Source organism: Bubalus kerabau, chromosome 7 (genome assembly GCF_029407905.1).
Source record: "Bubalus kerabau isolate K-KA32 ecotype Philippines breed swamp buffalo chromosome 7, PCC_UOA_SB_1v2, whole genome shotgun sequence".
NCBI lineage: Eukaryota > Metazoa > Chordata > Mammalia > Artiodactyla > Bovidae > Bubalus > Bubalus kerabau.
Window position 1 is genome coordinate 75,483,838 of NC_073630.1, and position 15,274 is coordinate 75,499,111.

Consider the following 15,274-nt stretch of genomic DNA (forward strand, 5'->3'; position numbering starts at 1 on the left):
GTAATGAGACTGGGCAGGGTACAGTGTGGTCTTTAAGATCCCTTTCAATCTTATTCTGTGATTCTGTATGATTTCACCTATCTTTACATATGCTCAGAAGTAGAACACAAATCTTAATGAAAGAGAAAAGACACTCTACATCCTTTTCATATGGTAGAGTTGTGCCCTAACTAATATGAGCCCTGGAAGACCAGGACAATAGAAGAGAGCCCTGATTTATGCCATGGATCTTTTATTCATGAAGGTCACAACTTTTAAAGTTTTATCATTTCTTAGGTCTTCATGGAAGTTCCGGGAAATTAACTGGATCTACTTCTAGTCTAAATAAACTCAGTGTTCAGAGTTCAGGGAATCGCAGATCTCAGTCATCTTCCTTGTTGGATATGGGAAACATGTCGGCGTCTGATCTCGATGTCGCAGACAGAACCAAATTTGATAAGGTAAAATAAAATAACACATGTTTCTTAAACATTACTGTCAGTTTTCTAGCACCAGTTTGCTATTGCTTTCATTGTGTTCAAAGATTTGGGCTATATTGACTCTTTTAATTAACTATGTCTTACTTTCCATTTCTGAATCTAAAAAAAAAATACTGGTCAAATGGCAACTGAAATGTGATTCATCAATTAAATGACATAACAGCTTTATTAAAATTTGTTACAAATCATAAAGAGCTTGCATTGTCAATCCAGTTATTTGAGTGACTACAAAGAGGAAACAACTTTTATGAAGCTAAATTGTTTATAAATAGAGAGTTTTATATCTATGTTCCTCTTTTCAGATTCCAAGTGAATAATTGTTGTCAGTTTTGTTTTAGGTATGTTCTGACCCTGTTATGCCTCATTAATACTGCATTGTCCTGTCAATCTTGGAAGTATTTGTTTGGGGGATTCCATTAAGATTATAGATAAAGCTTTCCTGGTTGCTGGAGAAAAGTAAATGCGGAATGTTATTTTAGGCATTTTGTTCAGTTCTTTGTAGGATCATTTTGGTTTTCTTCAGATCTTTGAACAGGTACTGAGTGAACTGGAGCCCCTGTGTCTGGCAGAACAAGACTTCATAAGTAAATTTTTCAAACTACAGCAACATCAGAGTATGCCTGGAACTGTGGTATGGGTGACATTTATTTATTAGCTCATATTTATGCTCTGTATCATAATTAGCTTAATCAATATGTTGTCATAATTTCAATATCAACAGAAAGCATTTACATTGTAAGGATATTGAAAATAATTTTTATCATACAGGATAATAAAAAAAGGGATAGGGTTTGGGCATCTAATCTAATATTCTAGACTATCTTAGGCCTAAACATTCTCCAAATTGATGAGTGGGGGAAATGTCTAAGTTTACTTGGCAAAATATATTTTTAAAGAGCGAATGTATTGTTTTACTGATCAAGAAAAAGTAAGTAGAATTTTAAAAATTAAAAAATTATGTTTTAATGTATATTTGTTGTTATTTAGTCACTAAGTTGTGTCCGACTGTTTGCAACCCCGTGGACTGTAACCCACCAGGTTTCTCTATCCATGGGATTTCCCAGGCAAGAATACTAGAGTGGCTTGCCAGTTCCTTCACCAGGGGATCTTCCCAACCCAGGAATTGAACCCGTGGCTCCTGCATTGGCAGGCAGATTTCTTTACCGCTGAGCCACCAGGGAAGCCCCCGTGGTCTTAAAAAAATAAATGAAAGCAAGAAAGAAAAAAATGGTGAGGCCTCAAATCAGAATCTTTCTTACGGCTTTCTTACTATGAGACCTTAAACTAATTATTTAATCCTTATTTTTCCTCATCTGTGTAATGGGTATAATAATGCCTATTGAGCATGGCTCTCTGGTGGCATAATGTAAGAAAATAAAATGAGACATTTGCTAGAGTATTTTAAAGAAGTTAAAAGCACAATGCAAATCGAGTGATTTTTTACAAATTAAGATGATCTTTAAAAGAACCAACATATAAAAACAGTCCTCAAATGACTGAGAAATTAAGTCTTTCAAATGGTTAGGGGATTTGTTCTTATAGATGGTATTGCTAGTAAATTTGTTAGTTTCTGTAAGAACTTCTGGCAGCATTTTTTATGCTCAAGTTTTATTAGAATGATTTTAATTGTCAAAATTCTCCCTTGAACATGTTCCTAGATGTTTTCAGCTCTTTACTAAGTTGCCCTCTCATTCCTACACTCCCTCTGAGTCTCCTCTACCTTTCTCTCCCACCCTACCCCCCGAAATGTGCTCACACACAAACACAACTTCTCATTCTCGGGTAAAATCTAAAAACAAAGCTTTTCCTGAACATTCTGAAACAACATATTAAATTATATAATTTCATTGATAATACTACCTTTAAAAATCATTATTTCTCATAATATATTCTCTCCTAAGAATTTTAAGACTGAGCAGGCTATTGCTATATAAACTAAACTAGTCAATTTGTTAGTCTTTTATTATGTAAAGTACCTGAATAATTTTTGCAGACTGAAGCAGAGGACACAGATGGAGGAACTTTGTCACGGCAACATAACGCTGGCACACCACTGCCTGTTTCATCTGAGTATGTGTTTGTTACTATCTGTTATTTATTGTGGAAAAAAATAAACTTTCAATTGAGCAGAAAGAAATACTGCCCAGTGAGGAGTCCAGATTACTGTCCATAACTGACAACACTCAGAGCACCGATCTGTGTGCCCAGTGTCTTACAGAACATCTCAGTGAAGTAAAATTGGTGCTATTTATGGCTCTTCGGCTTTTCTTTGCTCTTGTAATCACACAAATGCAATCAATTTTGATGTTTGCTGGTAGGAAGTAGCATTTGAATTGTAGTGTATTTCTCAGAAATCACAAAGCACGTTTCAGGACCCAGTTCTACAAAGGACAACGTTATTTTGAGTGATAAAATGCAACCTCAAAAAAATATGTTTATATTGGAAACCATTCTAGAATAATTAACTATTTGGGCAGTGTTAGTTGAAATATCAAATTTTAGTCATTTGTGTATACTGAGGGGATTAAAGTTAAAGGTGAATACACCTGAAGCTTGTAATAACTTTTCTGTTTTGTATTTCTGAACAGGAAAGATATGATCCGCCAAATGATGATTAAAATATTTCGCTGCATCGAGCCAGAACTGAACAACTTGATTGCATTAGGAGACAAAATCGACAGCTTTCACTCCCTTTACATGCTGGTCAAAATGAGTCATCACGTGTGGACGGCACAAAACGTGGACCCTGCTTCTTTTCTCAGCACTACATTGGGAAATGTTTTGGTGACTGTCAAAAGGAACTTTGACAAATGTATTGTAAGTTGGGTTTTTTTTTTCCCCAATAACTTAGAACTCTTAACCATTGTAAAATATCTATGAGTGTGCATGTGTGTGTGTGTGTGTGTGCGCGTATGTGTATATATATATATTTAAAAGATTTCCAGCTTTCCACCAGGGGATCTACTGTTCATATCCCCCAAGCCTTGAAGCAGGTATTGGCTGCAATATACAGGAGCAGGGTTAGTTGGATGGTGCTGTGCCAAGTAGTGTCCCATCTACACTGTGAATCATGGCAAGTTCTGGAGTAGCTGACATAGAGGCAGCAGTTATTACACTTGAGATCCACTAAGTAACTGAAATCCCAGTTGACTGATTAGTGACCATAGATTTAATGAAACAACTGGAACTTGAATTTATTGTTTTTCTTCTTTTAACATATTACAGTAGGATAATTAATATTTGGATTATTTAAATTAATTAAAGTCTTTTTTTTTAGTTTAATAGCTTTAATCATATTGCTTTAAGAATAAATTGTTCTTATGACAACTTTTGGCAGTTATCATTTTTCTCCTTCTAATAGGAAAAAAATCATTAACTTTATTTTTTCTGTTAGGTTTCGGTAAGCTCATAGATATGAACAGGATTGAGCCAGCTTCTAAAAAGAGTTTCATTTTATTAATATATTTAGTATTAATATGTAAAAGTAGGTATTTATCATCTGAATTATTCTACTATGTAACCTCTAAATTAAATCCAGTGCTTGAATAGCCATAGAATAATTAGTGAGTGAAAGTCGCTTAGTCATGTTTGAGTCTTTGTGACCCCATGGTCTGTAGCTTGCCAAACTCCTCTGTCCATGGAATTAACCAGGCAAGAATAATGGGGTCGGTAGCCATTCCCTCCAGGGGATCTTCCCAACCCAGGGATCGAACCCAGGTCTCTCTCTTTGCAGGCGGATTCTTTACCAGCTGAGCCACCAGGGAAGCCCATAGAATAATGAGAGAATAATAAAAATATTAAGGGTAATTAAAATCCACATCATCTTTTATACTTTTTAAAAATAATATGTACTGATTTCTGAAAGTTTAAAAGCCATCCGTAGAAACTTAAATGTCACCTCAACAGACTTGTTAACCCTCCTTCCCCTCCAAATGATTACACTGGCATTTGAAATATTATGAAATTTGGCCACTTATCCTCTTCCCTGCTCAGCTTTCTTCAGAAGTGATGATAAACCTGTAAGGTCTGATTGTAAGCTGATAGCCAAAAGGAAAATAAAGAATTACTAAAGTCTAAGATAATGAGTCCCATGTGACATAGAATAAGAATAGCTAGAACACTAATCATGAGAACACTATACATTTTTAGAATATGAAGATTTTGTTGCTCTTATCAGTGAAATAAAACTATTATATGAAACTTTAATATAATCTCTCTCAATCCAGTTGAATGTAATTATTAAAAGTGTAAGATGTAGTAGTGTCAGGTAGATGTAGACATGGGTTCAGATGAAGCGCTTAGCACATTGCCTGGTACAGAACAAGGGCTCGTAACTGGAGGTGTTGGTGGCAGTAGTGCGAGTGAAGTCGCTCAGTCGTGTCTGACTCTTTGCGACCCTATAGACTGTAGCCTACCAGACTCCTCCATCCATGGGATTTCCAGGCAACAGTACTGGAGTGGGCTGCCATTTCCTTCTCCAGGGGATCATCCCGACCCAGGGATCGAACCCGGGTTTCCCACATTGTAGGCAGATGCTTTACCATCTGAGTTACCAGGGAATAACAGTAGTAATAATAGTTTGCTGAAGAATATTCATGTTACTCTCAAAACTGGGAAGTGAAGAAATTTAGTAAAATTAACCTAGACAAAGGTATAAAGTCATGTTTTTTTCCTAAATTGCATGTATTTCTGAAAGATTTTGGAGAAGGCAATGGCACCCCACTCCAGTACTCTTGCCTGGAAAATCCCATGGACGGAGGAGCCTGGTAGGCTGCAGTCCATGGGGTCGCTAAGAGTCGGATACGACTGAGCGACTTCACTTTCACTTTTCACTTTCATGCATTGGAGAAGGAAATGGCAACCCACTCCAGTGTTCTTGCCTGGAGAATCCCAGGGACAGGGGAGCCTGGTGGGCTGTCGTCTGTGGGGTTGCACAGAGTCAGACACGACTGAGGTGACTTAGCAGCTGAAAGATTTACCTTTTGTCACTAAAGGGAGAAGGATGGTTCCTTCTGTTGGTTGTCATCAGTCTGTTTCTTATTTTAACTCAAGTCTTTTCACAGTGTCCAGTCAGTTGTGCTCAGTAAGTGTTACATGTTTTGGTACTTGGGACAAGATCTGGACCTGAGGCATACCTTGAAAAAGTAGTGAATGGTTCTGTGTGTATTGAGCCAAACAATGAATGTCAGACAACTGCAGAAAGTGGAATAGATAGCATCTGAGTTTAGTACTTTCATCTGGTGGCCAAGCCCAAAGTGTTCTTCAAGGAACAGGGCTAAAAAGATTAGCCTACCAAGAACTAGAGATAAAATTAGAAACATATCAAGTACTACCAAGCTGGACACTGCACTCCAGTACATTTCTTAGCTGCATTTACTTTGCTTTTCAGGATTCCTCACACTATAGTGATGTGGTTTTGTACTCTTTAACCTTTGAAAATGATATGATGTGGGTGTCTCTTCCTTATTGTATATTCTTGCCTTCTTTGTCATAGATTAATTAACCATAGAAGGATGGGTTTATTTCTGGGCACTCTGTTCCATTGATCTACATGTCTGTTTTTGTACCAGTACCATATTGTTTGATGACTATAACTTTGTAGTATAGTTTGAAATCAGGGAGCATAATACCTCTGATTTTGTTCTTCTTTCCTGAGGTTGCTTTGGCTATTATGATCTTTTGTGTTTCCATACAGGTTTTAGAATTATTTGTCCAACTTGGATTCCTTTTATTTATTTTTCCTGTCTGATTGCTCTGTCTAGGACTTCCAATACCATATTGGACAAAAGAACAATTACTTTTCTAATCTCTACATGTCATATGGTTTTCAGGTTATACCCCCAGAATCTCAGCACAATGAAATTTTAGGTAGGAGTTGAAAATGATTCAACACTTTGGCAATGTACTTCTTACTGGGGATAGAACTAGATCCCCTGGAAGTACACAGAATCATAATTGATTATTTTGAACCAAAGTGTCTATTCTGTCTATATGTCTACTTGTACTTTGTATCCATCTTACACAAGTACTTTGCTATACAGATTTAGAGTAAACAACTAATAGATACATGGAAAACTATATAATGCAAATCCACAGTAGAAATACCTGTTCTCCTTCTCTGTTCTCATACCCCCAAAATATAGAACTTCTCTATCCAAACAAATTTTAGGCTGTTGAGATTTGGAAATGATTGTGGTTCTCAACTTGACTATATAGCCACCAACCAGAAATAATCTTGAAAGATCCTGTGTGTGCTCTGGTATCTACCCTGCCCCAAAATGGGCAATCACTATATACTTACCTTTTATAAATGATAGAAGTGTTCATTGGTTGTTTTTACTTTAAACAAAGACCTGACGTTCACAAGCTTTGAATGCATTTTGTTTTGAATAATTTGGATTTTTTCCCTTGCTTTTAGTTTCTTAAATAATATATATGTACTTTTTAATCTCTAGAAATAGTTTTTCTTGGTTATCCGTATTGTATTAATCTTTTGATTAGTAAATGTCCAAAATGTTCTAGGTATTACATCATGCCTTTGTGGTATATATATTTGCTTTTAATTGTATGTTGTTTCTAAGTTGCTTAGCTATTTTTCTCCCTTGTTTTCTGCCTAACTTTAGAGTAACCAAATAAGGCAAATGGAAGAAGTAAAGATCTCAAAGAAGAGTAAAGTAGGAATTCTCCCATTTGTTGCTGAATTTGAAGAATTTGCTGGACTCGCAGAATCAATCTTTAAAAATGCTGAGCGTCGCGGAGATCTAGATAAAGCATATACTAAACTTATCAGAGGAGTATTTGTTAATGGTAAGCTTTTGTTACATTATGAGGAAGTTTTTGGTGGTGGTTTTCCTTATTTCTGGTATTTTTGGTTGGTTGTTTTCATTATTTCTGATTAAGTTAGAAGTTGGGGGACAGATATGTTCATTATTTTCCATAGTCTATAGTCTTTTTTGTTTTCTGAAATTAAAGATTTCTTAAATTTGAAAATCAAACAGTACGTAAAACCCATTTGTATTTACCAGGAACTACTTATATTTTAGGGTTCATATGGTCTGTCACTATGTAAATTTGAAATTCATTTTTTAAACACAAAAAGGACCTTGTGGATTACATTTGCATTTTAGCAAGAGTCTTCTCGAAATGATCAACAGTGATGTCTGTATGTGTGTGTGCTTAGTCACTCAGTCATGTCTGACTCTTTGCAACACCATGGACTGTAGCCCACAAGGCTCCTCTGTCCATGGGATTTTCCAGGCGAGAATACTGGAATGGGTTGCCATGCAATCTGCCAGGGGATCTTCCCAACCCCAGGATCAAACCCACATTGCAGGTGGATTCTTTACCATCTGAGCCACCAGGGAAGCTCAAGAATACTGGAATGGGTAGCTTATCTCTTCTCCAGGGCATCTTTCCGAGCCAGTAATTGAATCTGGGTCTCCTGCATTGCAGGCCAATTCTTTAACAGCTGAGCTACCAGGGAAGCCCAAATTAATGCTAAAATAGTGTAATTCATCATCTATGTCACATCATACAGTTAAGTTACAGAAACAGTGTGGATGTGTTTCATTTGAAATAAATGATCTGACTGCATCAATTCAGAAATTTTTAAAGCTAAAAAAATGACAAAAGTAGAATTATCTCAACAGTTACAGATAATACATTTTTGGTGGAAACAGATTTAGGGGAAAGATGATAAATTATATGATTGAATGTTTATATAGTTGATATTTCTTTTAAAATTCAAAGTAGCTTTGCTTTGTCTGATTATAAAGTAGTATATGCTCATTACATACCCCCCAAAATCAGCAAACTGACTTTAAAAATCAAGAAGAAAGTAAAGGTAATTTGTAATCTCATCATACAAAGGTAACATTTAATTTTTACCTGTCTAAACTTTTCAATATATCTCTCTCCCTGGTATATATGCACATATGGTGTGTTCTCTAATTTTAAAATGTTTTATCATACCTTACACACTGTTTAGGAACCTGCTAGACTCTATGATTCTAGTGTCTTTCCTTGTCTACTAATATAGATAACCATAATCACTTTTAATGATTACATAGAGTTCCATCTATCATTATTTACTTAGCAAATCTTCTGTTACCAGGCATTTGGTTTGTTTCCAGTTTTCTGTATATTTCTGTATATTGTCCAATAATTTCCCTAGGATCAATTATTAGAAATAATTATTGGGTCAAAAGTTTTGTGTCTGTTGAGTTTCTGCCAAATAACCACACAGGAAGATAATACCTGTTTAGTCCTTTGAGCATTTGGTGAAAGTTTCTATCACATCTGCCTCGATACCCAGTATTTCTTGGTATGATCAGTCTTGTTATCTTTCATTAACCTAGAAGGATATAAATCAGTTTTGCTTATGGTATGTTTTACTGTGTAAGAGCTTCCAGATTATATGTCAAGTTTATTCATCTTTCTCTTTATGACTTCTAAGTTTTGGGCCATTCTTAGAGAGTTCATACTGTCACAGAATTATTTTTTTAATCAGGTTTATTTTTCTTAGTACTTAAGATTGCATTCATTTATTTGCTTTTAACATTTTAAGCAGCTGAACAATTTAGAATTTGTTTGGCTAAAAGATGTGAAATAGGAATCCAAATTTATACATATATATATATATATATATATATGACTGTTTTAGAATGATATTTTATTTAGGTTTAGGTTGATCCTTCAATACAGTATGTTTTATTTGATTAAGTCCAGAAATGTGCTTACTTCTTAAACTTACAAATGAAAAAAATTATGTAATTTTTCCATAACTAAATGTGGTCATATTCATACCAGGGCATTGTTATATTTTTTCCGTTTTTGTTTTAGTGGAAAAAGTAGCAAACGAAAGCCAGAAGACCCCTAGGGATGTAGTCATGATGGAAAACTTCCACCATATTTTTGCAACACTTTCACGTTTGAAAATCTCATGTCTAGAAGCTGAAAAAAAAGAAGCCAAACAAAAATACACAGATCACCTTCAGTCTTATGTCATATACTCTTTAGGACAACCTCTTGAAAAACTAAATGTAAGCATATTTTCATTCAGTATATTTTTCCTGGTTTTGAACCTGTGTTTACATGTGAGTAACACAACAGACATTTAAGTTTGCTCATTCATTGGTACAGGAGGATAAGGAAGGATGGACTGAGATACTGAAGTTGCTCAGACACTGCTAGATGTTTTATATATATTATTTCTTTTAATTCTTATAAACCATGATGTGGGGTAAGATAGCATTATCCTTGTTTTACAAATGAAGAAACTGAAGGTAAATAAAAGGTTATAATAATTGATAGGTAGCAAAGCAGGGGGATTAACCATATTTTTAGCCTTTTCCATTATACCAGTCTTCCATTTCTTACTTCATAAATGGCTTACCTTTATCCCTAGCTCAGATGAAGATTTTGAAAACTCTATCAAGATATAAAGAAAATAAAAAATCATTTTATTAATTGCCTTTTCTTTATCCTTCCTTTCTTGATTTGTCATTTCCCAGAGCAAATCTGATCTTTAAACATGAGAAATGGTAGTTTTAGAGAACTTTGCAACATAGTAGAATCTTAAATGGACCCTTCTAACAAATTATGTCCACAGTGTGATTAGTCATCTTCTATGTTTTGAAATTAGAGTCAAATAAAAATTGTCTATCTGTTGTCAAGCAATTCAAATGCAGAACCAGTGCCTTATAAACTGAAGAACAGACCGATATTCCTTTAGGGTACAGGGTCTGTCTCAGACCTAAAGCCTGCATGATACGTAACTGCAACATAAAGGAACTTCCTTTGAAATCAAATTTAAAGCAGAAACATTGATAAATCCTTTATTATTTAACATTGTTATAGAAGCTCTAGCCAGTGCAGTAAGACCGAAACATAAAGATATATAAAAAGAGAATCATACTGGAGTGGACTGCCATTTCCTTCTCCAGGGAATCTTACCAACCCTGGGATCAAATCCGTGTCTCTTGTGTCTCCTGCATCTGCAGGCGGAGTCTTTGTGACTGCGCCACCAGGGAAGCCCTCAGGGTTATAATTACGTGTATAATATGTTGAGGTTATTTTATCTGGTAAAGTAAAATAGGTTTTTTAACCTAGTCAAGATATATATATATCAAAAACAATTTGTTTCCTATATGTTATAATAACCAATTAAAAATCTGTATAGAAAAATAAATAAATAAAAATCTGTGTAGAAAAAAAATTTTAAATATCCAGAACAGATTTGTCTAAAAAATTATTATTAAAAATGTAATAATTTAATGAAGAATAAATAAATAATTGCTAAGAAAATTTTAGAGAATAGTAGTGAGGGGATTTGACTTGTATTAAATCCTGTTGTACTCTAGGAAAGACTTGCCAATCAATATGCATGTTAAAAAACAAATTACACTTACAAGGCAACCTGAGAAGAATATAACAGCACAATAGTCAGTATACTTAATATAAAAGACCTTTTTAAAATCAATCAGGAAAGGATTCAGATCCCAATATAGAAATGGTACGAGTTCTGAATGTACTTACTGAGCATATGAAAAGCAGATAAACTTCATTTCTAGCTGAAGAATATTGAAATAAAATGACAAACAAACCTTTCTTACTTTTTTTTTGGCTATACCACTCGGCATGTGGGATCTTAGTTCCCCCTCCCATCCCTCCACAGCATGATCCAACTCATGCTGTCTGCATTGGAAGGGCAGAGTCTTAACCACTGGACTGCCAGGAAAGTCCCCCCTTTTCACTTTTCAAAATGACAAAGATTTTTTTTTAATTATGATAATGCTGATGATAGTATGATAAGATAAAATAGTCTCATATACTGCTGACAGAAGTATAAAGTGATTGAAGTTTTCTGGGAAGCAATTTGTGTATATGAAGAATCTTCAGAATACTTGACAATTACACTCCTCAACTGAGGAATTATAGTCCTAGAAATTTATGCTGGACAGTCATCAATAATGTGGGTAAATACCTATGTATGAAAGTTATTTATAACTGTATTTATAATAGATTTTGTTTTTGATGAATAGATTTTGCCAACTTCAAGAAAAAAAGTAAAAAATATTAAATACTTAATACTGGAGGAATGAATAAACATAGTATAGTCATTGGATGGAACGTGATGCAGCCATTGAAATTTATACTTTGGGAAAAACATATAAAATATTAAATGAAAAATATAGCATACAAAATTATAATCTCATTTTCATACTCACATCAAAAGACTAGAGGAAAATCTAGTCTTTTGACAGTGCTTATCTCTGAGTAGTGTGATAATAGCTGATTATTATTTTATCCTTTATATTTTCACACACTGATTTTTACACAGTGGATATATACTATTTTATAATCAGATTTTTTTTTTTTTTTAATTTAAGTGGTAATGAGAGCCGTTCTTAGCCATTGTTTCTTTTCATTTCCTTGAAGCATTTCTTTGAAGGTGTTGAAGCTCGGGTAGCACAGGGTATAAGAGAGGAGGAAGTGAGCTATCAACTTGCATTTAACAAGCAAGAACTCCGAAAAGTTATTAAAGAGTATCCTGGAAAAGAAGTGAAAAAAGGTCTCGATAACCTCTACAAGAAGGTTGATAAACATTTATGTGAAGAGGAGAACTTACTTCAGGTATGCTTTAGTTCTGTAAAACTACCTAGATTGAACATCCTTATATATATCTATTTCCCCCGAAATATTCCTCTAGAAATGCTATACATTTTCTAATTTTAGTGCAGGAGAAAAGCGCCATATAAAATGCAGACAAGATTAGTAAATTGTGAGGAAGAAAGGAATATTTATACAAGTTTATATGGTTATCTCTGTGTATTTTATATTTCTGTTGTATCGTTTTGAGACATTAAGTTGTTTTGCTTTTGTTTGGGGATGGGTTTTTCATTAACTTTTTGTGTTTTGTTTTAGTTTGGAGGGTAGTAAGGGAATGGAATGGTGTATGGTACAGTGGAGTGATTCTGAGCATAGGAGCCTGGATATGGGTTCATAATCTGCCTCCAGGTAAAGCTACCTGGTTTGGAGCAAGTTAGTTAACCTCTCTGAGCCTCAGTTTCCTTATTTGAAAAGCAGAAATAATACCTCTACTCTGTAGGTGGGCACTAATATTATTGCCATTGCCATTTTATACATGTGAAAATCAGAGCTTAGAGAGGTAGAGTAATGTGACCATGATCCCATACTTAGTGTATGATAGAGTCAGATTTACACCTCAGTTAGAGATGAGTAAGAATTTCTCTGATTTTAGCATCATGGAAGGCTTCATGAAGGAAAGCATTTATGTTAGTCTCTGGAAGTCAGATATTAACAGATAAAGTAGAAGTGGCATTCCCAGTGGAAGAAATACTGTGAGTTAAAAGAAGAGAAGCAAAAAGTGTAAGTAAAGCTGTTTAGTAAAATAGTCTTAAGCTATTAGGAATTTAAGATTTGTGACGCTTAAGATTTACAAGGAAAAATCCTAGAAGACACTCTTTGAACTGGCAGATAGAAATGGTGTTCGTTCATAGTACCCACCCTCACCAGGTTGTCATGAGACTTAATAGAATAATACATACATAAAGCACGTTGTACTGTGCTGATATGAAATAAGTTGAATAAATGTAACCTATTGATATTACTAATATGTCAGTGTGTGTGTGTCAAATTCTGTCTTGATAGTTGTCTAAAATTTATTTTTTTATGGGACTGTTCATTCGTTTACTTTTTTTACTGAAATATAGTTGATTTACAGTGTTGTTGATTTCTGCTTATATCTGTCGGCATTTTAGTTTCCACTTCCAGATTATAGAATCCTTTGATTGCTCATGATTAGTCTGACTCATCTTGGTGTCCTCCATGTCATCAAGAAGTGTTTTGCATCGTTAATTTTAGATAAAGAAATTAAACTTTCATCTGATGTGAAATTTCAATTAATCCTTAGTCTTATTTCATACATAATTGTACATAGCCACATCTGTGTTGGATATTGGAACAGATACAATAACAGCTAAAATGTAATAAACATTACTGTGTCGAACACTGTTCTGAGCACTTTACATACATTCACTCATTTAATCTCATTTGAACCTGTGAGGAAGGTATTATTATCACTACCCAGTTTACAGATAAGGGGCTTGAGACACAGAAGAGTGGTCACTTGAGGAGTTAGGAATCTCGTTTCAGAATGTACATTCTTAACTGTTGTTGTTCAGCTGCTTAGTCCTGACTCTGTGACCCTATGGACTGCAGCACACCAGGCTTCCCTGTCCTTCACTCTCTCCCAGTTCAATTCAGTCCCTCAGTCGTGTCTGACTCTTTGCGACCCCTTGGACTGCCCAGAGTTTGCTCCGATTCATGTCCATTGAGTCGATGATGTTACCTAACCATCTCATCCTCTGCCACCATCTTCTCTTCCCACCCTTAATCTTTCCCAGCATCAGGGTCTTTTCCAGTGAGTCAGCTCTTCGCCTCAGGTGGCCAAAATATTGGAGCTTCACCTTCAGCATCAGTCCTTCCAATGAATATTCAGGGTTGATTTCCTTTAGGACGGTCTGGTTGGATCTCCTTGCAGTCCAAGGAACTCAAGAATCTTCTCTAGCACAGTTCGAAAGCATCAGTTTTTTGGCACTCAGCCCTCTCTATGGTCCAAGACTCACATATGTACATGACTACTGGAAAAACCATAGTTTTGACTCTACAGACCTTTGTCAGCAAAGTGAAGTTTTTGCTTTTTAATATGCTTTCTGGGTTTGTCATAGCTTTTCTTCCAAGGAGCAAGCATCTTTTAATTTCATGGCTGCAGTCACTGTCCACAGTGATTAACTGTTATGCTATCCTAAATGCTTAGAATATGTCTTGACAATATTTCTACATTCTTGTTTATGTATTATTTCCATTTGTAGTTTAGTGACTCTTATTTTCATTGTTTATAGGTGGTGTGGCACTCCATGCAGGATGAATTTATTCGCCAGTACAAGCATTTTGAAGGTTTGATAGCTCGCTGTTATCCTGGATCTGGTGTTACAATGGAATTCACTATTCAGGACATTCTGGACTATTGCTCCAGCATTGCACAGTCCCACTAAACCTTATGAAAGAAGAAAGGATAAACAAATAGTAACACTCTGAGTACACCAGACACTATTCAAAAATACCAAGCAACCATTTTGAGAACTCAGACTTGAAGTTTTACGTATCACTTAATGTCAAATAAATGGGCAATGCGTGCATGCTCAGTTGTGTCTGACTCTTTGCAACCCCATGGACTATAGCCCACCAGGTTCCTCTGTTCATGAAATTTTCCAGGCAAGAATACTGGAGTAGGTTGTCATTTTCTTCTCCAAAATGGGTAATACCATACCACATATATTCAAGAGCAAAACTACCGACCTATTTGGCAGTTTTATTCGCCCAGTAGGTTGTGTACTAACTTAAAGCATTTATCTCATCATAAATGCCTTTATCATTTTCCTATGACTAAACAGAAAATTTTCCTTTATTGTCTTGCTTCTTGTATTTGGGAGTGGTCATCTTATGTAATTCATTGAGAGTTCTTCAGCTTTCAGTAATTCAGTATTGATTACAAATCATGTAACTACTAAAATACTGTATCGAATTTTTCCTTCTGAATAACTAATGTATATATGGATAAGGCTCTTGTGAAGATCAGTTGTAAACTTGAATTTTGACGATCACGTGATTGTGTGTAACAGTCTGAAATACATTTTACAAAAAGTTGAAATGTGGTAATATTATTCTTAAATTTATCATGTGCTTCATTTGTATGAAAGCAAATTCTTAAA

General features: G+C 35.0%; 1 protein-coding gene across 6 annotated transcripts in view; it reads left to right on the forward strand.

Moving 5' to 3' along the window:
- The window catches only part of EXOC1 (exocyst complex component 1), a 52,655-nt gene extending 37,948 nt beyond the window's left edge, over nt 1–14,707 (forward strand). For all 6 annotated transcript variants that reach the window (XM_055588626.1, XM_055588627.1, XM_055588628.1 and 3 more), the window contains 8 exons: nt 277–440; nt 1,003–1,110; nt 2,473–2,549; nt 3,068–3,296; nt 7,103–7,286; nt 9,321–9,520; nt 11,919–12,113; nt 14,405–14,707. In XM_055588626.1, the coding sequence (XP_055444601.1) occupies nt 277–440; nt 1,003–1,110; nt 2,473–2,549; nt 3,068–3,296; nt 7,103–7,286; nt 9,321–9,520; nt 11,919–12,113; nt 14,405–14,557 (1,310 nt within the window). In that variant the 3' untranslated portion in view covers nt 14,558–14,707. The remainder of the gene's footprint in view (nt 1–276; nt 441–1,002; nt 1,111–2,472; nt 2,550–3,067; nt 3,297–7,102; nt 7,287–9,320; nt 9,521–11,918; nt 12,114–14,404) is intronic.
- The last annotated feature ends 567 nt before the right edge of the window (nt 14,708–15,274 follow it).